This window comes from Papio anubis, chromosome 10, assembly GCF_008728515.1.
Source record: "Papio anubis isolate 15944 chromosome 10, Panubis1.0, whole genome shotgun sequence".
In the NCBI taxonomy this organism is placed as follows: domain Eukaryota; kingdom Metazoa; phylum Chordata; class Mammalia; order Primates; family Cercopithecidae; genus Papio; species Papio anubis.
The window spans coordinates 95,132,125-95,155,227 of NC_044985.1; the positions used below are offsets into that span (position 1 = coordinate 95,132,125).

The 23,103-nt window shown below is 34.6% G+C and overlaps 1 protein-coding gene across 10 annotated transcripts in view; it reads right to left on the bottom strand.

Moving 5' to 3' along the window:
• Nucleotides 1-5,246: 5,246 nt before the first annotated feature.
• The window catches only part of ERBB4 (erb-b2 receptor tyrosine kinase 4), a 1,175,572-nt gene continuing 1,157,715 nt past the window's right edge, over nt 5,247-23,103 (bottom strand). For 6 of the 10 annotated variants that reach the window (XM_021924406.2, XM_021924405.2, XM_021924407.2 and 3 more), the window contains 3 exons: nt 13,938-13,985; nt 12,847-13,144; nt 5,247-10,004 (listed from right to left, as the gene is read on the bottom strand). In XM_021924406.2, coding sequence (XP_021780098.2) covers nt 9,559-10,004; nt 12,847-13,144; nt 13,938-13,985 — 792 coding nt within the window. In that variant the 3' untranslated portion in view covers nt 5,247-9,558. The remainder of the gene's footprint in view (nt 10,005-12,846; nt 13,145-13,937; nt 13,986-23,103) is intronic. The other 4 variants (XM_021924408.2, XM_021924409.2, XM_021924403.2 and 1 more) reach the window with 1 other exon arrangement.

The following is a 23,103-nucleotide window of genomic DNA, read 5'->3' on the forward strand; positions in this document are numbered from 1 at the left end:
TATAATAAACTCTAGAAAATTTACCAACTTATTTATAAATTGGGCATTTTATGTGAAGTTTCTCCTCTATTAACGCTAATATATGCAATAACATTGCTGGAGATAAGTGTAGTTATCTGCAGTATTCTCTGATATATGTGGGGGAGGAGTGGGTGCCTTACCAAGCAGATTTATAACACCCTGGGCAAGGCACACTATCAGTAGGCTGTCCATATCGTGGTTGTTTTGTTGTTGTTTCAATTATTTTGCTTGTGATTATGTTGCACTTATCTTTCTTGAATGAAAGAAACCTCCCCCTCCATTATAGATAAGTTGTTCCCAGGTAGTTTGAGGATGTGGAGTAAGGTTTTTAGTTGCATCAGAAGACCAGTTGCCAAGGAACTAATGAAGACCATTGAAGGTCCTGACCTGCATCAGTGTGTCAGCTTTAATGCAAGCTCTTATCAGAATGTGGTTACTCCCTAGCAGAGGAAGAAAGAAAAGTGGTAACTAATTAAAGAAAGATATTTAAGTCAGAAGATGCAGCTTTGAGAGTGAGTACCATCACTTACTAATGGTTGTATGATTCTAGTTTAGACTTGTTATTTCAGTTTTATTTTCCTTATATGGGTGACTAGGACTATTCTAATAATACTTACCTCAAAAGAGTGTAGTGAGCCAAATGAACCAACATATGAGGAATGAGTTTATAAAACACTATGTAATTAGTAAATAGTATAACTGCTATAAGCTAGCATGGTGCCACTGGAAATTTCAATTGTACCTTAAAGCATTAGGAACACAAGTTGTTTCTGCCCCTTTCTCAGTTTATAGTTGTTTCAAATGCATAGTGCCTTGACATATCTCATCCCGAACACTATGAAATCACAATGATTTCAGATGAAAGGGCCAAAACATATAAGGGAGGGTATGTGTGCAGGCCCATGCAAATAACAGGAGGTGTTATTAACAAGATCTTTGCAGTATCACAATTGAACAGGTTTAAGAGAACTTCCTCCAATACATGATGCTGAATATATATTTTTTGTCCACTGACTCAGTCAACATTCTATACAGCCAAATAACCACAGTAGTTTGAAAGAATAATAGAATCTCTAATCAGAAGTTATTGGAATTTTGAAATTCTTACACTTTGGAGGCATGGAGTAATAAATAATGTTTAAAATCAAAAAGTTTTATAATAAGAAAATGTTGAGTGAGACAGGATCTTGTTCACGTCACCAATGTCTCTGAACTCACTCTCACACTGTTATGTGCTTGTCATAAATCACTAGTCAGTTGATTGACTATTTAAGGCCTCATTCTCCCTCCCCCACCAGAAGGAGAGTAGTAACATCTGATACTCTTTATAACCAAGGGTTGCCAGGATCCATTTTATAAACTGCAATGAGGGCAGAAAGAAAAAAAGTATATAAAAATATTAATGTTATTTGGATGCAACCTACAAAATATTTTATAATTTTTTTATTCTCAGAGAAACAAACCAACCAGAGTTAATCAAGCATAGTCTGCACAGATGAGTAGGTCTGTACACATCAATGGGCATATGCAGTGGATGGTAAAAACATATGGAACATATCACATCCCAAACACCAAAGAGTTCTGAGGAATAATTAATGAGATGCATAAATATGGACAAAATAAGCCCATTTTTGTATCTTCACATTATTAAACCTAGAACAAATCTTCCTTCCGCTAGTTGGTTTATCTTATAACAAATTTCTGACACAAAAGAACATTTGTTTCATATTTTATTGAATTTCATTTATATTAAATTAAAAATATATTTCTGACAGATTCATGTAACAAAAAGGCAGAACAGTTTTCAAATTGTTCAGCTGGGATGATCAGTATGGAATGAGGCAAAGCAGTTCGCATTCTATAATTGCCTTGTACAGGTACAATTCTTTCCCAAGAGCCAAAAGAGGATCCTTGAGAACTAACTGAAAAGCCTAATTACATAAATTTAAAATACTGTTTCTCCCTCATTCTCAAATAACAACAGGAATGAGGGAAAGGAAGGAGGATGGGTAAAAGGTTGGAGGAGAAGAAAGAATAAGAGAAAGTATACTAAAAATATACCTAACATTAAAAAAGTTAGTATGTGTTAGGTGCATACTCCTTCATCAATAACATAGAAAAAAATCAAAATAACATTACACCACACACAATTGGCATATCCTATTGTGTAAGCGAGTGCAGAGGTTGAACACATCACAATAGTGCTGAACACAGAATCACAAGTAATGTCAAAATGATAACTTCCAACCAAAAATGAAACAATCACAAGCCAATTACTTATATACAAATCAACCCTAAAGACAATTATGTTCCAAATAAAGATGTCCACAAAAGAAAATCAAAGCAACATTATACTTATTTACAAATGCAACTAGCCATGTCTTTAACAAGCTATAAAAATACTATTCACATTTTCAAACATACAGTAGTATTTTTTGTTTGTTTATTTCAAAAAGGCAGCTAACTTTGAATGCATGGATTTAAATAAAACATTGATGGCTTACCAGCAAGGTATTTTTGCACCCCAATCCTTTGAAGATACTTCACAAGAGAGAGGGCTTGTTTTCTGTTTACAAGTTAAGAAAATAAGGAAATGAGTACAAATGTATATACCTTAAGCCTCTGCCTTTTCAGTGAAGTGACTCCCTCTCTCACCCAAACTGATGTCAGTAAATTACTTTGATGCATGTGTCAGATGAATGTTAGAGAGTAGATTTAAGATGACTTTTTCTGTGCTATGAATTGTCTTGCACATTGATCTCATGTTCATTTGATCTTCTTGTAATGGTGCTCAAGAAAGAGATGAATTAGTTATACCATGTGAAAATGCGGTTTCAACATGCAGCCACGCGATCCCTGGTGCTCTCAACATGAGAAGGAGACACACCAGCCAGGGAGACATGCATTCAAAGTTAGCTACCCTCACACAGCTGCTCCGTTTAATAATCGACCCATTTCACAGCAGTACCAGTTTATGCTACATATTTCAAAGTACCTTACTTTAAAAGAACACCTTCCATATCTACATGTAGAAAATAACTTTCGAAGTTGATTACTGGAGTAATCCCAAAAGGGTTCTTGGAGTGCTATGGTTGTAGTCCCCTCACTCCCCCCTCCCAGCCCCTGAGAGATCCAGAAATATACAGGAAAATGGCTCTCACATTAAGGGAAAAGGACAACCCCCGGTTAACTAAAAAAAATCTGGAAATGACACTTGAAAAGCAGATTCATGTCAATATATAGGAGGTATGATTTGCTTTCCTTCACAAAGGCTATAGACCTGGGGGAAATATCTACACATTAGGGATAAAACTAGCAGTAAAGGCAAAGTGGTTTGGACAAGTTAGACTATTGCCTACGGGTATGAATCTTTGTTTTCCTATATTTGTATATTTGCACAAATATAATCACTTCTCATGATATAGGGAAAGCTCACTAGATCATGAAAAGAAAAATGTCCATAAAGAGCAAAAGTAGATAAAGGATGGCATTCTATTAGACAACGTGGATTTTCATTAACATGAACTGCGCTCATTATGTATTTGTTAGATGGATGAATGATCCAACAAATAATTGCAGGTGGTTCTCAAAGCTGAATAGCCTTTACCTTTATGATAATAAGACTCGTCATTTGGGGAAAAAAAATTACAGCAGCTGCAAAATATTTATGATTAGGAATAAAATAAGATGAATAAAGTAAATAAGTTAATTTGTTGGCAAAACTAACTTCTTGGTTATATGTACAGCTTTTATGTAAAGATTAAATTGAAGTTCTACCAAGGGTCTGTGGACATTATGTGAGTTTCGAGATTCATCACAGGGCTAACTCGTCTCAAATTCCTATAGGGTAGGACACAGAGAATTGATCTTCATGGGAAACCATAATTTTTATAGCTTAAATATTCTCTATGCAGTAGTTTGATAGTTCATTTAAACAGTGTCCAAGTTGCCAGAATCTCTTATGAAAAAATCAGGCATTCGAGGACAAAGACGAAGTCAGTATTTCACAAAGTGGGGTGTGGGATCTCAGTGATCCACTATGGCTTAAGAAAGGAACAGGACAGCATCGGGGGACTACGTTGAACCAGGGTGGCAGAAAGGGAAGAGAACAGTGCCAGTTGTGTCAATGGGCAAAAAAGGGAAGGATTCTATTTTCCTCTAAAGGTCAGAGAGAAATAAATTTTTCTGTGATTCCTAACAAGGTAATCACTTACTTGCAAAGCTGACTGTCAAAGAGTATTTTCTAGAAGAAGTATGTGAACACCCCCATGAAACTGGGACTTAGAGTCATTTTAGCTCATGACTATGGAAGCATTTACTTCTGCCCAAAATATCACCTGGCCAGGAATTAGATGAGGCAGGGGCCTGCAAAAGTGACAGATCCTACATTTTTGGACCTCTACAAAATCAGTGAGACTTGAACCGAGTATCTGAAATTTCTATTATTTTAGAGAGACTTTTAATGAAAAGAAAACAGCAGCTCACACTGCTAAAAGATATTTGCCCATACAAACACAGGGGCCCCTGGCCCGACGCAATGCCCATAACAGCTTCTTGTTTCCAGCTGCAGAGAGAACTCAGATCTCTGGGATCAGAAAAATTGTATTAATTCTACCCAGAAGTATAAAAACTGGCCCCATTGTAATATCAGTAATCATGAGGTCTCCACTGATAATAATCTTTTAAAATTATACCTGATCTACATCTGTATAATATTTGTTCTTAAGCAAATAGCAACCAGGGGATACCAATCTGCATTTATATGTTTACATGGGGCAAGGCTGTCCTTCAAACTGATACACATCAAAGTCCACATACACAAACAGAGGCACAGTAGGATCCTCTGCCCACAGTATATACAGTAGAAGTTAATTTATCTGTTTTTTTTAAACAACTAGAAGCTGATGCAACTTGATTTCTCATTTGCCCTATAACAATCATCATTCTAATAACTAAAATCCAAAAGAATGGCAATGCAGTACTTTGGAACACTTGGTTTAGCATTTATTTATCAGAAAAATTGTGATTTTTTCGTTGTCATTTTTGGAGGCAAGAGGGCATAGTGAGCAAAGAAAGGACATATCACAAATTAACTGTATTTTGTTTGTTTGCTAAATGACACCACTCATTTTTTTTTTTGTCTCTGCATAAGGTAATAGAACATTTACATTTTCTTTACTTCATCTTGAAGACCCCTACTTAGTCATATGTAACATGTTTGCCTGTTAAATTCTGCAAGGTGGTGTTTATTTAAAAAAATAAATAAATAAAATTTTCTTTACATTTAAAAAGTGATAAAGGAATAAGAGAATGAGAAAAAATTGTTCATTGTAATGCTTTAAAGCAAGTTTTCACAAGTGGAACCATATATGCCTACTTTCAGCTAAACCCAACAAATGACAATTTTAAATGGCAAACTTATTTTTTTACTATGCAAAATCCATCCTACATTTTAATATCCTGCATTTAACTTTGCTATATTATACTTGTGGTTAGTTTTCTAGTTTGATTTATTTAATAATATTAAAATCATTTAACATCTGATAACCTAACTAAATCTACATCTTATAGCATTATCGTGGTTCTGTCCAGTTATATACATGCTTTCATGATCACCTTTTCTATTACCTTATGAACTACATATACTAGTTAAATTATCAACAATTACAGATGGATGAATAATTCCAGTTTTGAAATAAAGGTTAGATAGCACTAGAAAAACTTGTATTTACATCCTTCCCTGTCAGGCTTAAACAATTTTAATTTTCTTTTCATTTTTGATACTTCAAGAAGCACATTAATAGTCCTTCCAACTTCATCTAGCAGCAGAGCCTCACAGTTCTTTTCTTGATTTTTCCTTAGCATTGTAAATATGCACAATCTTCATGCCATGTCTTTCTTTTAGAAGGTATTAGCTCACACACTATAGCATTTAGAAGAACACTATTTCTTCTCTTAAGTTAGATATTCAGTCCTTCTCCCTAATCTACAAAAAAGAATCACTTGATTTTAGTTTGTGTGTTTTAATAGAAATTTGAGTTTTGCATTGTTTTTCATGCTAGTTTAAGAATGTTACTGGAGAAAAGATTCTCATCCTAAGCTGTGCTACTAATATTGTGCAGAAAACCAAGAGTTGCTTGGTAGTCTAACAACTTTTGTGATGCAGATGCTTTGTGGTTCTGGATCTACCCTAGATCGGAGGCCATCTTTCCTCACCTGCTTAAGTACCACTTTCTTTAGGCAATCATTTAACTGCAAAGTTTTTCCATGCCTGAAAATAGGATTGCCCAAAATAGGTATGATCTACAAAGTCGGGTGATTTAAAAAATATAGTCAGTGTAATTTTAATACTAATTTGTTTCAAATTTACATATTGATTCTGCAAATTTCAGTTGCTACAATTGGCCTCTGGAATCTGATATCCCCCAAAGCACCTTGAAGACTTTAACTGACATTTTAAAATTCTACCCTACTGGGCTAAATAAGTTATTGTCTGGAACGAATGAAACTTTTTTTCTCCCTCTTATACATGCTGAAATATGTTTTCCCAGGGGGGACAAAAATAAAACAAAAAACACTCAAACAACTGAAGTCAATTATATACTACAGAAATCATTCAAAAGAATTATAAAGTGGTGCTATTATAAAGCATTTGGGTCATTTTGGATTATGCCTACCTCCGTCTCTAGGTATTACCCGACATGTAAAAGTCTTGTGTTCTTAGGAGGAAAGAGACTACATTCACTAAATATATTTCTGTTACCTTAACAGTTAAAAGTCTGTTTTAACTATTTATTTTTTCCTTCTCTAAAATGAGTGATTCTGCTTTCTATACCCCAGTAGAAACCATATGCATAGTGTAAATTAGAAAAAAAAAAAATCAAGGTATAGTATCCAAAAAGAGGGCTGTGATGACTCGGTGCAGATTTATTTAGAAAGGGAGGCTTATATTCCATTTTTCATAAGTACTGATATGAGATTCCTTTTCCTAGAGACTTCTCTGAATGGATAGGAGAGCTCTGAGTTGTTAGGTTATGGCCCCTGAATCACTCTGTCTTTAACCCTGAAAAGTCTGAGGGTGAACTTCCCTAGAAGGAATCTCACAAATCCTTCCCCTGCTCTACTGTACTTTTTCAGCTTGCCTCACTTCTTATAGCTTAGAAGAAAACCAACTCCAATGTCTTCATCATTCTTGGCCAAGGACCACCATCTGCTTTTGGTTTAATGGTGAAGTTAGAATCTAGATAGGTTAATTAGCCAGTGATGCAATATTCTTCTAGACCAGTTTATGTTTGAATAATGTTACTGAAATTATCCTATTTGTCAACATCAACAATTTGAAGGATGTGTAACTTATATCCCAAATGAGTTCAAAGGAGATATGTTACAGTACAACTGATTATATGACAGCTATTCACAAAAGAGACTATGCAATCTGATTCTTTGAACTCATAGAAAAATTAAAATGTCATTTTAATTAAATCTCCTAGATGACAGAATTTTGAAGTTGGGGATGATATTCCATTTATCTGAGTGTTCCCCACAAAATACGGTGCTTTTAGTAGACACAGTTAGATAAAGGAGATTTGGATAGATGGATGGATTTACTTATTCAGAATAGGAAGAAACAAATTTCTTTGCATTTTTTTTTCTCTAAACTTTCTCTGCCTTAATAGATATTTTTACTCTAATTAAGTAATCTTATACTATTGACTCTAATTTGGTCCCAATATTTTAACATTAGAAAGAAGTATTTTTTAAAAATCTAAATGACTTGGGGTAGAATTTTCAGAAAAGGGGGACTTATATCTAAGTTTCCTAATTATTGATATGAGGCCCCCTTTACTTGGAGACTCATCTCTGTCATTTGTTTCCATCCTTCATCATCAGGTATTCTTTCAAAATGATACATAATAATGATGGTTCTAGTACTGGATGCAGTATATGAAGAAAAGGAATTATATAAAGTATCAAAAGATTAGTGTGTTGGATAATAAAATAATTGCATGAGAAGATTTTTCACATTTATTTACAACTTTGAGCCAAGGACCTATCCATAAGCTTTGAATGTTTGTGTTTTTCTTTTTATTATACCAATTTATGTGCAAAGAGTTACCTTCTACTTCATATAAATAGAGTCTCATACTAGAAATTCCATGGAATTCAAGCCAATCCTTACTCGCATTCCTTCTTACGAAGTATACGAATTGAACAAATTTCCTTGCGTAGCAAAGGTGATATATGAAGATAATGTGCTGGCCTCTCATCATAGTCCCTGGATACCATTGCAAGGTTCCTAATTTGCTTGGTTTGGCGTTTCCACAGTCTTTATCTTAGCTCTTTTTTTAAAAAAAAAAAATGTACTTAAATTAGTTAATTTGCTGGTTGCTTCCATATTGCTTGATTCAAAATCCAAAATGGAGTTCAGAAAAAGAACAAATAAAATTACAGCTTAAGTGCAAACTACATTTCTGAGTATCTGCCAGGTAGACATACCCAATCCAGTGTGTTTCTTCCAGTTCAATAGATTCCCTCACTGGACCAACCCTGAAAGTATCAGTAGTTTTCTTGAATCACACAGAACTGTCTCTTAGTTTCCCTTCTACTCTTCAGACAACCAATGGCCTATCAAGTAGTGTCATTTATGGAGGAAAAAAAAAATGTTGAAAAATGTAAAGGATGAGGGTGAAGATAATTTGATAGCATGAAAAATGAGAGCTAAAATAAAAATATTAGCCTCCCTTTCTTATTTTAAAGATTGCATACGTAAAGTAGTGGTCATTTCACTATATTAAAATATTTCTTAAATTCTGTGAAGAAGCTTTGATGTAAACATCTTTGCGATTAGAAATTAAAGCCAAAAATTGGGGAGCAAATATAAAGGAATTGGTCAGAGCAAAACAAAATGAAAAAAACCAAAAAGGCTTCGAAACATAATTACTAGTTATAACTTTGATGGAGATTTTTAAATTATGAAATTTGAGTTGGCCATTCTTACTTTCCAGGACAGAAACTGCTGGGGAAAGAAACTGGATTCTCAATTTCAGACACTATCATATGTTTGTTATAGAAAATGTTATTCTTTTATTCTAATGGAAACTTTATTATGATTTCCAGGGATGCTAAATATGCACACATCAGTTCCTGCAGATAGGAACAGATAGCATGGGTGTTTCAACCATCTGCTTAAAAAAAAAAAAAAAAAAAGAAGGAAAAATAAAAAGAAAAAAAAGTGACAGCTAGTTTGATAGCAGGCAGTATTGCCTTACATTTTCTGGTCCTTCTCTAGCTGTTTCATTCTCCCAACCAACCCATGCAGAGAAATGAAGAAACATTGTGGTTCCGCCTATCTTTCTCTTTCAGTCTTTCCCTCTAATGTTCAAGTTAGATAAGCACATAACTATCATGGCATCTCTATCTTCCACTGGGAAGTGTCAAAACTACTGGCCTTGGGGTAGAAGGAAGACCACCAGAGAAAGACAGGGGGTGGGGAAATTGGAGCGGGTGTGTCTCTCCACCTAAAAACCACAACTGAGCTTACACTACAGTATTCCGGTGTCTGTAAGGTGGAGGCGGCAGCACAGTGCCTGGCTTCAGGGAGAACTCAGAGAGGTATTCCGGATTCTCTGCCACAATAGGCCGGATCCGCCCATTCTGTTTATAAAAATATTTTGTGCTGTACTCCTGCAGGTAGTCTGGGTGCTGAAGGGTGCTCCGAGGTGGCAGGCTGTGGTTCCAGTAGTCAGGGTTGTCAAACGCTTTCTTGGCCTTCTCTGGCACAGACAGTACATTGTTCTTCAGGTAATCAGCTTTTCCCAAGGCGTTGGCAAAGGTGTTGAGGTACAGCGGCTCATTCACATACTCATCCTCGGCCTTGGGTGGACCATTGGATGCACTGTGATATTCGGGATTATCCAATGCTTGAAGGTCTCCATTTTTTCTCCGAGAAACAAAAGGGTTCTCCTCCACTGGATTCAGGTATTCTAAAGGAATAAAAAAAAAAAATCAGCTAACCTCTACTTTCTGGAAAATATTAATCAGAGCATAGTTATACATAATGGTTAGCTGCTTTGTCTAGAACAAAAAACCACAGATTTGTTTTCATGATTTCTCACAACTATTTGTGGATTACCATGGTCTTATGAAAAAAAGAGTAAGGGGGCCAAACATGTTTACAAAAAACAAGAAGCCAAGGAGGCCAGAATCAGAATTTCTATCTCCTAAATTTTTATTTCTTTCTAATTGCATTTGTCTCTTCTGCATATGGGGCTGATTGTTTCAATGTTTTTGTTTTCTAAAAGTTATTTATATTAGGAAATAAGACTACCTATTAGGATTAAATAGCCTTTAAATATACAGACAGCTTAATTTCTATAAAGGATATTGAAAAACCAAAGAGTCTATAGCTGAGTTCCATGCCAAGATGAATAGATGGAGTGAAGAAATCATGTTTTATTAGTCTCTATGGTTTGCTATGGTTGCCTATACTGGTAAAAAGGATTTGATTGGAGATGCTCCTGACAAAAGTTTTACACATGGAAAAGAAAGCATCAAAGGAAAAAAATTCAACTAAAAAAGCAAATCTAACAGATAGCTAACATGCCTCTAGCTGACTTGCTTGACATTACATATACTTCTACTTAATAATAAAGTATAATTATAATATTTCCATTGACCAATCATAATCACAAAATAGCAAACTATCAGCTTGAATCATATGAAATAGCCATTTTGTATATTGAAACCAGTCAATTAGTGCCTATTTTGTGAAATAGCCATTTTGTATATTGAAACCAGTCAATTAGTGCCTATTTTGTATGGATCAATCTAATAAATCCATCTAGTATAGGTATTGGCCTAAACGGTGCTAATAATTACCACCATTCTCCTGAATCTTAATTCTACATCTATGTCTATAATATAAACTGCACATAGACATATACACATATATATTGTAGGTCCTCTAAATAGTCCTCTCTTTTACTATATATGCAAAGCCCTAAGCTATTCCTATTTTGAATTCAAGGCATCAGGAGGACACAATTCCTTGTTGAGAGGCCATTCTGAAACAAACTTTCTATCTCTTATCCTTAGCCCAACAAGTAGAGAGAAAAATTCTATTAAGCCAGGATTATTTTTCTCCAAATGTATATATACAGAATAGGTAAGTATTTAGCATCATTTATTCAAGTGAAAGGGCAGTAATGAATATCCCACTATCATATATAGGACTTTATAAGACACTATCATTTCATCCTCACAATTCTGTGAAAAAGAAGTACAAGACTTATTTTTCCAGCTTTGTAGACAGAAAAATGAGATTAAGTGATGTATGCAGGATACAATTAGTGTTGGGATGGAATTCAGGTCTTCTGACTCCTCTTGAGTAATCTTCTTATTCTACTGCACTGTTTCTTATTATTGCCCCTGCAGGAGTTGGGTGAACTTTATGCTTAGCCACAAGTTTTACTTTGACAAGCGTATAAAAACACTTATAAGCAACGTAGAATTTGATCTTTCTTACCAGATTTCTAAAACTGCTTAATTGAAAGAATAGGAATGTCTATACTAAAATTCTGTACTCTCTGAGTACGAGGTGAGACTATAGCAATCTTTTATAGAAATGGAGCTTAGTGTTCAGAGATAAAATCTGAGAATACAGTGTGACTATATAGGGTGACTTGCTTTTCTCTTAGCCTTACATTACCTTTCCTCAATGCGATCTACTTATATATTATCCTGATGCAAACTTGTATAGCTGTCCAATAACTTTACGGTTGAAGTGAAAATGTCCCCAGAAAAGCTTCTTTTTTGGGGTGAATCCACCAAATCTTCATAAAATCTACATTTGTGTCATTACTAGGCTACTATGAACATCCAAACTCTTCATTACATTTTTATATGTGTGTAAGTTTTATATATGTAAAAGTTTTATCTAGACAGATATATTTTAAAAGGTTATTTACAATTAGAGATCTTTAAATTTTACTTTGAAGGAGAGAACATAACCTTATAACAAGCCCTTCTCAGAGTTTTAAAATGTAGTTTACTATTGACACTAAAGACTGTGAGAGACATGATCATCATTTTTAATAACAATCATCTATCTTCTCTATTGTGATACTGTTAGCGTAGAAGAAGAAAAGCTGTTTTGTTGCAAAATTGAAGCATTATTTGATTTGGGTGCTTAACATTTCTACTACTAACTTTACAAAATTATTGTTGTGCTTTGTAAAACCACAAATTATTATTTTCAAATCTTGATGGTATGCTTGTAAGTATATACAGGGTCAAAACTTTAATTTTTGAAAAATGTCATATAAAAACATAATATTTTCCTATAATAAACTAGGTTGTTTAAATGACACCTTTTAAATGAGTCAAACAAATCATTTATTAGCGCCATCAAAAGCATCAGGCACATTTGCCAACAATACCAGTCTTTATGATCTCCACAATTAAGTCCAATAAAGCTATGGTCCTGACACTTTGTGGTCTGCTACCTCATTCAAATATTTCAACAAAATATGTTTAGAATAGTGCCTCTCAAGACTCATTGCTGTATGCAGATAGCCTGGGGATCTTGTTAAAATTCAGATTCCTATTCAGATGGGGCCTGCCTGAGATTCTGATTTATATAAATAATAATAAATAATGTGGATGCTGCTGATTCAGGGACCATCCTGCAAGTAGCAGTAGCCTAGGCCTTCACTAGGTCACAAATGTTGTGCTGTACAGCTATCTGGCAATTTCCATTCTGTACTTTGTTTATCTTGATGGAAGTGAACTTCAAATGGCAATCATTTTTGAATAATCAGTTCGTACCTTGTTTGGGTTTGTCTCGCATAGGAGTCATGTAACCTTCCTCATCCAGCTCTCCTCGTGGGCTCCGTTCTGGGGCAAACACGGTGGGGTCAGCGCTGTACCTCTGAGTGCTACTGTCCTCTTGGACATGGGGTGCCACTGGCTTGCGTAGGGTGCCATTACAGCAGGAGTCATCAAAAATCTCAGCTGTAGCACCCTGTGCAACAGGAGCTTCTGGAATTGTGCTAGTTGGGGCTCTGTAGGGCACAGACACTCCTTGTTCTGCAGCAAAACCTCCATCTCGGTATACAAACTGATTCTGTTAATAAGAGAAACACATTTAGAGAGAAGGTGTTGTTAGAAATAGTTTAAAAATGAATGTTAATAGCCACAAGGATGTCAAAGCCAGTCTTTTAGAGAATAATCATAGTATTTATTTATTTTTCCCTAGTGGCTAATGAATTTGAGTTACAAACTAGAAACACCTAAAATTTCCGCTTTTCCTAAAAGATAAATTATCAGAAAATAATTTTGAAGTACACATTTTAGTTTTATTAACCAACTGTAACATAATCTAATAAAAAGTATTTGATGCCCTTTTCCCACAAGTGCCTGTATTTAATATAAACTTCAAAGTGAATTTTTATGATAAATGGGAGTGTCATTATAGACAGTTGTCATTAAGAATAGAAGTACATGGATATATTTTGAATAATCCTTTGTCTTTATTGCCTTCTAAAATTCTGTGGTTATTATGAATTTGAGGCTCTAGTACCTAACTAGAGGATCATCACTATAATTCTGACTTTTTAGTACATGACCTATACTCAGGGAAGTAAAGATCACCTCCACATCCAGAAGCATAATTTATATGCGCAGGTAAATCCTTCAGATAAAAATTGAAAGCTACTGTTGATGCATGAGATCTCAATTTTGTATTATCAACTGAGATAAAAACACATCTACAAAGGCAGCTACACAATGTACAGCAAATTCTTAACTCACTGTTGGCAAAGGCAAAATGAGGAAATTGTGCAGAGACAAGAGAGAGGAAACATGGTAAGCAAAGACCAAAAATCCTAAAAGATGAAGGTTGATTGTGAAATACTTACTCCTGACATGGGGGTGTAGGCAGGAGGAGGGCTGTGTCCAATTTCACTCTAATAGGAAAGAAAAATGGAATGATGGATATAATAAGAGGCAATATGAATGAAAAAATTAAAAAAAGAAACGAAAAAGAAAAGCCACATGAGTCGTATGAACCAAAGGGGGAAAAGTGCACAACAGTGAAGCTTCCTAAGCAGTAACATTGTCTGTATTCTGACCATAAGCAAGCTTATTTATATGTTTTGAGGAAAAAAGATATTTTAATTCAATCCCTGAAAAGGCAAATTATACAGAAAAAGCAAAAGTTTTCAATGGATTAGAAAGTAAATAATAAACTTTCTTCTGATTAACCCTACTGGAAAGGAAAAAGTAGTAAATAAACTATAGATGTAAATAGGAAATGGTTTCCTTCTTTACATGTCAAAAGATTGAAATGGCCATATACGCTGCTGTTATTTTTTGTCTTAGAATAAATATTTCTGGAAGGAGATAGCAGGAGATTTCGATTTGCCTGCAGTAATTTTTGCTATCAAGCTACATTTATTTTTCGCCACTTCAGCAAAGGGTAAACTCCTTTGCCTCTCCTTATTAAAAGGTATATGCTATTTTATCTTCAGTCTTACTTTTTTTTTTAAGTTAAGAAACAGCAGAAAATTTGGAAAATCAATTCATTTCCTGGAAACATGCTTTAGATTCCCCTTATGTATTTATAATGAGTCAAAATCAGATTTCAGTTAAAGAAACAACAACAAAAATACATGTATATTTTTATAGCTTAACACTCCATCCTATGGGCTAACTGAAAGAGGGTATAAAAATATAATAAAATATGAAGGACAGTGTTCTTTAGGGTAAGGAAAAGGAGTTGTATGATACTAATTCTGTTTCTTAATTAAAAAAATACAATAAACACATTTTTTGAGAACCTACTGTCTATGTGCCAGGCACTTTTCTAGGCACAGGGATAATGCAAAACACAGACCCAAACCGCTTGATTTTATGAAGCTCATATTCTCTACAATCCAGCTTTAAGTAAACAGAGATGACTAAAATCAACCTCTAAGATACCTTACATCTTTTTTGTTTGTTTTTTTGAGATGAGTCTCGCCCTGTCGCCCAGGCTGGAGTGCAGTGGCAGGATCTCGGCTCACTATAAGCTCCGCCTCCCGGGTTCGTGCCATTCTCCTGCCTCAGCCTACCGAGTAGCTGGGACTACAGGCGCCTGGCACCGTGCCCAGCTAATTTTTTGTATTTTTAGTACAGACGGGGTTTCATCGTGTTAACCAGGATAGTCTCGATCTCCTGACCTCGTGATCTGCCTGCCTCAGCCCCCAAAGTGCTGGGATTACAGATACTTAACATCTTTTATATGAAACAGATAAATATTATTCCAGGTCACTGTTCATATGATTTAGATTCATGAAGTATTCTAAGAAGAATATGGTCCCATGGAGATTAAGTATTTAAAGTAAATCAGTAACAACTGGATAATATAATCTCCCTTAACTAACTTAGTCTGCTGGACTAATCAAGGGACATGGTCTGAACCCCTATAGTGAGTTTATATTTTAATTTTCCCCATAACTATGGTGGCATTAGAATATTTATCTATTTTCTTCTTTAGTAACATAACAACACATCAAAGATTATGACATGGAAAGTCAGAGATATATTTAATATGCAATACATAGGAGGTGCTACTGTGCAACAGACAGATCGTTTAATGACCTGGGCTTTATTTCCAATGATAAGTGGTGTGAATTTGGTGAATCATGAAACATCTCAGACCCTCGTTTTCATTCTTGGCCTCTCTATTTTATTATTAATAAATATGGGCCGGGCGCGGTGGCTCAAGCCTGTAATCCCAGCACTTTGGGAGGCCGAGACAGGCGGATCATGAGGTCAGGAGATCGAGACCATCCTGGCTGACACGGTGAAACCCCGTCTCTACTAAAAAAATACAAAAAACTAGCCGGGCGAGGTGGCGGGCGCCTGTAGTCCCAGCTACTCGGGAGGCTGAGGCAGGAGAATGGCATGAACCCGGGAGGCGGAGCTTGCAGTGAGCTGAGATCTGGCCACTGCACTCCAGCCTGGGCCACAGAGCGAGACTCTGTCTCAAAAAAAAAAAAAAAAAAAAAAAAAAAAAAAGAAAGTATTTAAAAAAAAAATAAATATGAAGTAAGATAATGCATATAAATGAACTTTGTAAACTCTGCACTATTATAAAAATGTAAATAACATATCACATTTAAATATCCATATCCACTAAATTGAATTTCTAAAATAAAGCAATCAGGATGTCAAAGCTACTCATCAAAGAGGCATTTTAAAATGCTCATCTATTCTCTAATCATCTTAAATATAGGCACGTTTTGCTATATTTTAGAAATACCTGAAATCCAGTACATTTGTTCTTAAAATTTGAGTAGAGAATTTTTTATAGTCCAGTGATTTGTAATATAGAGTGACAGTACGGGAAATATGGAACTGCCTGGTGGAACTTCACCAAACTACAAACACTGGCCTTACCCTCTTCATTAAACACCAATTATTTGGCAAGTACTTCACAAATATTACTAAATCTCTACAGTAAAAGTACAGGCACTGTGGTAGATGCCAGCGATACCACGATACACTAAGAAAGACATGACCACTGTCCTTTTAGAATTTACACTATCGATTATAATCTGAGATTGTTGGAAGAAAAGGCAAGAATGAAACAAGGCAATTTATTTCAATTCTATTATTCTATATTAGAATGCAAGGTATTCCGAAATATTCATAATTACTAGTGCTCCTTTGACCTCTTACCTTGCAAAAGTTGCTGTACTGGGTAATGTTTGACTAGAATTACAGCTGAGAAATGAGTATTGATTGCACATTTTGCACTTTACAAAACCTGAGACATAAACAATCAAAGGAACAACTTACAAGTCATTCTTCATCGGGGAACAGTTTATTATCTATATTCATTATCTGGGCTAGAATGGCTTCCATTGTAAAGGCAATGGATTAAAATAACTGGGACTCTTGCGGTTAGTCTGTTCCAAGACAGAAAGCGAGGCCATGCCCTATTAGAATGCATCCACTGTCCCTGCTTTGACAAGTCTTTCAGTCAGCAACCTGCCAACTCCATATCTGGACAAACTGCCAAATAGCATCACAGTAATAGGAGCATCTTCATGAATTTTCCTGTTTTCAGCATTAAAATGGAAAAAAATGCTAAGCAAAACCCCTTTAGCATTCATTGTTTTTAGGGTTACTGGCTGCTTTTTATGTTTCTGTTTCCATTTTTTCAGTTTGCTTTTTTATCTGTTTTCCATGATAAAAAGCACCTCATTCATTTCCCCGTGGAAGGGCAATGCAGCTCCAAGGGAACATCTGTGAGGCCAATTAGCTGGGTTGGAAATGTGATATAATTGTTGTTTAAATATATTTAAATTACATGTTAATCACGATGTCATAATTTATAAGCTTTGAAAATAACTTTTTGTACTTCAGAGCCAAGCCAGATTTTACTTGTTTTTGCTGTTTTTAGTTTGAAACAAGCTCTTCTCATTTCTCTCTCCCTCAATTCCCCACACTTGAAGAGCTGAACTTTTAATATTGGAAAGAATGACAGCTGCAAGTAAATTGGTTGAGTAAAAATTAAGATCCTCACAGCAGTCAAAATGAGCTGGAGTGACCTTAAAGTTCTAAGCAGAACAAAGCAATGCTCTCAGTTAAAAGCTTTTGTTTTTCCATTGTGCTACTTTCTGCTGTCCATCAAAGTCCAGCTTTGCAGATCTTTAGGAAGCAGCACTGGGTGCATCTGTTCAATTAGCTGGTGAGGCAATTTACTGTCAGCAGGGCAGAGATAGAAAGAGGTGGGTTATGAACTGGCAGGTGACACTGAGTTTGTTCCTGGTGGGGGGCGTTTGTAAGGGTGATGGATGGAATGAGTTTAATTCTGTGGCCATATCACTGGGACATTGTATGATTAACTTGGATTTAAATGCCGGAGATTACAGAGAAGGCAAGTATCAGCAAACAAATCAAATACTGTACTAAATGCACTTTTAAATACATCATGTTCTAAAATTTACTTTTTTGTTGAATGATAAATATTAGAACCTTTGTCACATTTTATGCACAGTATTTCTTATATTTGTATTGTTTATAGTGTTCTTGAGAAATTTTAATTATTAAATAGATGGACTGTATCTCGTGATATTTAAAAAAGTTATTATACAAATCTACTTTCAGAGGAAACAAAAATACAGGCCTAATGCCTAGCTTCTATCTAAATTAAACATGTGATCAATGAGAGTCATTTTCTAATCTTTAAATAACTATTACTTTCAACAGTAATTATAAGATTACAATTTCTAGGTTCAAGAAATACTCCAAATTCTTTTGACTAAAATAAAATGTCTCTGTAAGACGTTGCTAATCCATCAGCACTAATTTATTATCCAGACACTTCCACATAGTAACTATTAAAGGTTCTCAACCTTTTATCGTCCCTGACATATCTGCTTAACACTCTGATAGGCATTTCCACACTTTCAGAGGTCACATGGCAGCATACAGAAAATGTTTATTGCATTAGGTTATTATAATTATTGTATTATAAATTATAATTCCTGATGCATGGTTGTAACTCTGCATCTTTCTCACAACTGAGTTCAACATACCAGTATTTTGAGACATTTAGATTTAGAACCTTCATTTTTCACAGGGCAATCAGAAGGAAACAAAGAAAATGTGTCCATATGTGCCAAACCCAAAAATGGCTGGGAGAAGTCTATTGAGATTTCAGCTGCTGGCTGAATTTTATATATATTACACATAATATCTTTTGTCTATGTATACATACATTTATTTACTCATTTTTCTATTTGGTTTGATTCTGTGGGACTCTACTTTTTTGAACAATCTCTCTTACTCTGCACACACACACACACACCCAATAATGACTCTATGGTCCAGTTGAAGAAATATTGACTTGGGCTCTTATTCTTTTTTGTTGCTGTTTGTTTTTCAAGACGGAGTCTCGCTCTGTCACCCAGGCTGGAGTGCAGTGGCGCGATTTCGGCTCACTGCAATCTCTGCCTCCCAGGTTCAAGCAATTCTCTGCCTCAGCCTTCCGAGTAGCTGAGATTGCAGGCTCCCGCCACCATGCTTTGCTAATTTTTAGAGATGGGGTTTCACTATCTTGGTCAGGCTGGTCTTGAACTCCTGACCTCGTGATCCACCTGCCTCGGCCTCCCAAAGTGCTGGGATTACAGACGTGAGCCACCGCGCCTGGCCAGCTCTCATTCTTTATTCACTCATTAATCTTGGAACCTTTCATCTTTCGTATATGTCTCATGTACTCATTTAATTAAAAAATTTAATAAATGGAAGCTATGAGTGGTATCTGTAAATATGAACAAGAGTCAGGACAGAATTTACAAAGCATATGAAAGTGGTGTCTTCTATAATGCTTAATAATCCCACTTTTCTTAAGTCAGTCCTCAAAGTCTACTTTATTTTGAGTCTATTCTGTTTCATAGATGAATACATGATGACTCTTAGGGAAATTAAGAAATAGAAAGAGAAACTAACATATATGTATACACACACACATATATATATGTATTATGTACCCACCCTATACCTTGGACTATCTTAGGTTTTATGTATTCTTATAAACTTGCAAGGTAAATAGCATTATTAAAAATTATAACTCTCATTTTATAGACAAAAAAATTGAGGAGCAGAGAAATTAAAGGATCTGCCGTGTGCACACATCCATAGTTGGCTATCTGACCACAAAGCCCGTCACTCTATGACCTTTACATTATACCGCACATAGATTTTGACTTTAGCATTTCTATTCTTACTCATCTTTGCCCTCTCTCTTCCTTTGTATTATGCTTCAACTATTTTCTCAAATTCTTAGTTTCTTTTTCTAGTTTTAGTGAAAAGAACTTAATGACTTAAGTAGGCACATCTGAAACTCATTACCTTAGGTATAAAATGCTGATAATGCATTACAGTATTGCTCCACCCCACTTTTCACTTAAATTAGTTACAAGGACATAAACTGGAAAGAAGGAAACTTTGAGTATTAAGAGTTAATAGGGTGTGTGTGTGTGTGTGTGTATTTTTCCATTCTTTCTTACAAGTCCTTTTTATCTAAAATCATATTGTGTATATATACATTTACCTACCTCACCAAGAGCAAAGCCAGCCCTGAAGCAGGAAGAGACAATTTTAAATAACTGGAGAGCACAAAGATTTTTCATGACAGCACTCCTGATTATGGATTTATTGTTCCTAGTACAAGGCTTAGTCAATAAATTCTTCTTCCTGCTTCACTGAGGGTAAGTAAGCTATTGTATCCCCAGGCAGCAATTCCTGTACCCTTTCCAAATATCAGTAGAACAAGAGGATATTTCCTTTTAAAATATTCATGGCTAGATGAGTCAATAAAATGAAGCTGAACATTCCCCTCACTTTACAGGTTTCTGCTTTAAGTTGCTTCTTTGAGCAATATTATGTGATGGAATCAAAGAATATTATTAGCACAGTCAAAAAAGAAAGGGCATAAAGAAATATAATTTTCCACTAATGTCAACATTCCTTAGCTTCATTCAAGATAACAACAAGAATTGTGTCACCCTTCTTGAGATTAGTTATCACACAGAATTGATTTCTTTACCCTGGTGCAAGCTCTAAATTTTTGTATTGTTTGGTTTGTTCTAGCAACTTTCTCTTTTTTGGCATGTTTATATTCATTTTCATTAGCATGTTGTGATAATTGAACCTTTTCCTAATTATCGCTTAGCTACTAGCTAATGCATGTAGCTAGAAATCTAAAGAGGAGAACTTCTAGGAGTTTCTCAAAGACTTCTCAGTAATTCTTTTCAGTTAGAGAGAGTAGGCTATTTTTCTTTTCTTTTTTTAATGTATGCTTAAGAACATCTAGTTCTAATGCAATGTCTTTAAGAATAGAAATGAGATCATCAAGCCTTAACTATGTATAAATTCTGGAGTAGCCTGATTCTTCAAATGAATCATGAAATTGTCTCTGCTTGTGTGGTTTTTATCCCAACATCATAAAGAGTATCTGATGAGGATTTTTCAGGATGCCAACAATGCACTGGGTCAGGCATCTTTTGAAGACAAAAACTTCACAGACCTAAAACAAATGGTCTCATGAAATCCTTCTATCTCCAGGATTGCATTCTTGAATATTTTTCACTAAGTCACATAACTTTTTAACAAATTCTTTAGCTTCTTGGTCCTTTAGTTTATTTAACTCTAAAAAGAAGAATATGGGTATAGGACAGGTAATGGGAAATATCACTTCCAACTATCAAAGGATTTACATGTAAAATGAATTTTCTGCCTTAAGCTCACACAATTAGTTATTAAATATTGTAAAATGTGATTAGCATTAAAGCAAAGTATCTTATAAAGTTTTCTCTCGTAAATCTTTTCAAAGTCGATTCATCAATTTCCTTTTTTAAATGGACTATCTATTGTACAAAGTATCACTTAGGCTACATGCAATATATAATTGTATGTTTTTATGAGCCTAACCACATTTGGATGATGATTCATGAAAATACAATTTTGAAAAAAAGTTTTAGAATTTTATTTTACAGATAGACTCTGACACTCTGAAAGGTTAATTTTCCAAGGTAACAAAAATAGTGACGGTACTAGAAACAAGATTCCCTGAGTTCCCATCCAAAGTGCAATCCATTATACCTTACAGCCTCAAATTAACATTTAATAAATAGTAAGAAGTATCTTTTAGAGGTTGCATTGTTTTTCAGAAACAAACCTATTTTTAAAATATAGCTGAAAGCATTTGCCTTAACCAAAACATTTGTTCTAAGCTGAAATACATATTAATATACTCTTAAAGTAAATTTTGTGACACTTTAATTTGAAGACAGATATTAACTTGTTATTGAATAGGCTATAAGTTTATTAGACAAAAGGGATATCCTTATAGTATTAAATACTATATATAAAAGCTGGCCATAAACATATTAACTAAAAGTAGTATTTATTAAAATAGTACTTTATCTACAAAACAGGTTGCCCTTCACAGAAAAGAGATGTTATTTAAACACTCTACCTATAAAAGCCAGTTATTAAAAATCGACATATACATACATGCTTATTGTCAGTTGATATACTTTTACCTTCACAATATTTCTGTTACTTGATATACTTTTACCTTCACAGCATTTATCTCCAGATCTGTCTATGCAATAAGATACTGTCTAGGGATTATTAAAATAATTTAAAAAATAAGTAATCTATAAGGCAGGTTTGAACTAAGAATAAGAAAAAAAAGACTATAAACACTTGGAATTTGAATGCCATAATTTTAGAATTTGAAATGTAATGTATTTGCCTAGATATAATATGTTTCCTTTTGTACTATCAGTGAAGACTTAAATCTGAATTTTAGGCTCAGTGTTTGTGTGGATACATATGTTAGATATATATGTGCATACACATGTATATGTATTCATATACATGCTAAGGCAATTAATAGCTTAAAACAAGATAACAAAGGTTATTTAACCCATACAATCAAATAAGTTGTCTTTTACAGGCTGTTAGCTCATTTGTGGGGTAGCTTTTGTTTTGTTTTTCCTATGTTTCACATGCAGATATTGTTTATCAACAAATGAGATGTTCACTAAAAATAATAAGAGTTCTACTTAGAAGTATTTGTTATTCTATTTAGAGTTTAGAGTTATTTTATTTACTGGCAAATAATAAGGCAAGAGTGAAATATTCAATCTTCTCTTTAGTAATAATCCAAGCTCAGAATGCTTTATTATATATTTAAAATTTCAATAAGCGTATTTAGAGCAATCTATGTGTGAGAATGTAAAAAATATGAAGGGCACGGTTTGTGTATTGGAGGATGGAGAACAAATAATACAGGAAATAGAATTGCAAATTTTATAAACCTTATTTTGGCATGTAGATTTTATTCAGTGTTTTAAATGATAGGTGTTGACAACAAGGAAACAATTTAACATAATACAGATAAAGCCCTTCAGTGTTTATATCATTGCAGTGTGGACCAGGTTGAAAATATCTTCAGTTATGCTAGTTTATGCAAACTGTTTACCAGATAAAAAGTGAATTTGTAACAATGGTTTATTCATC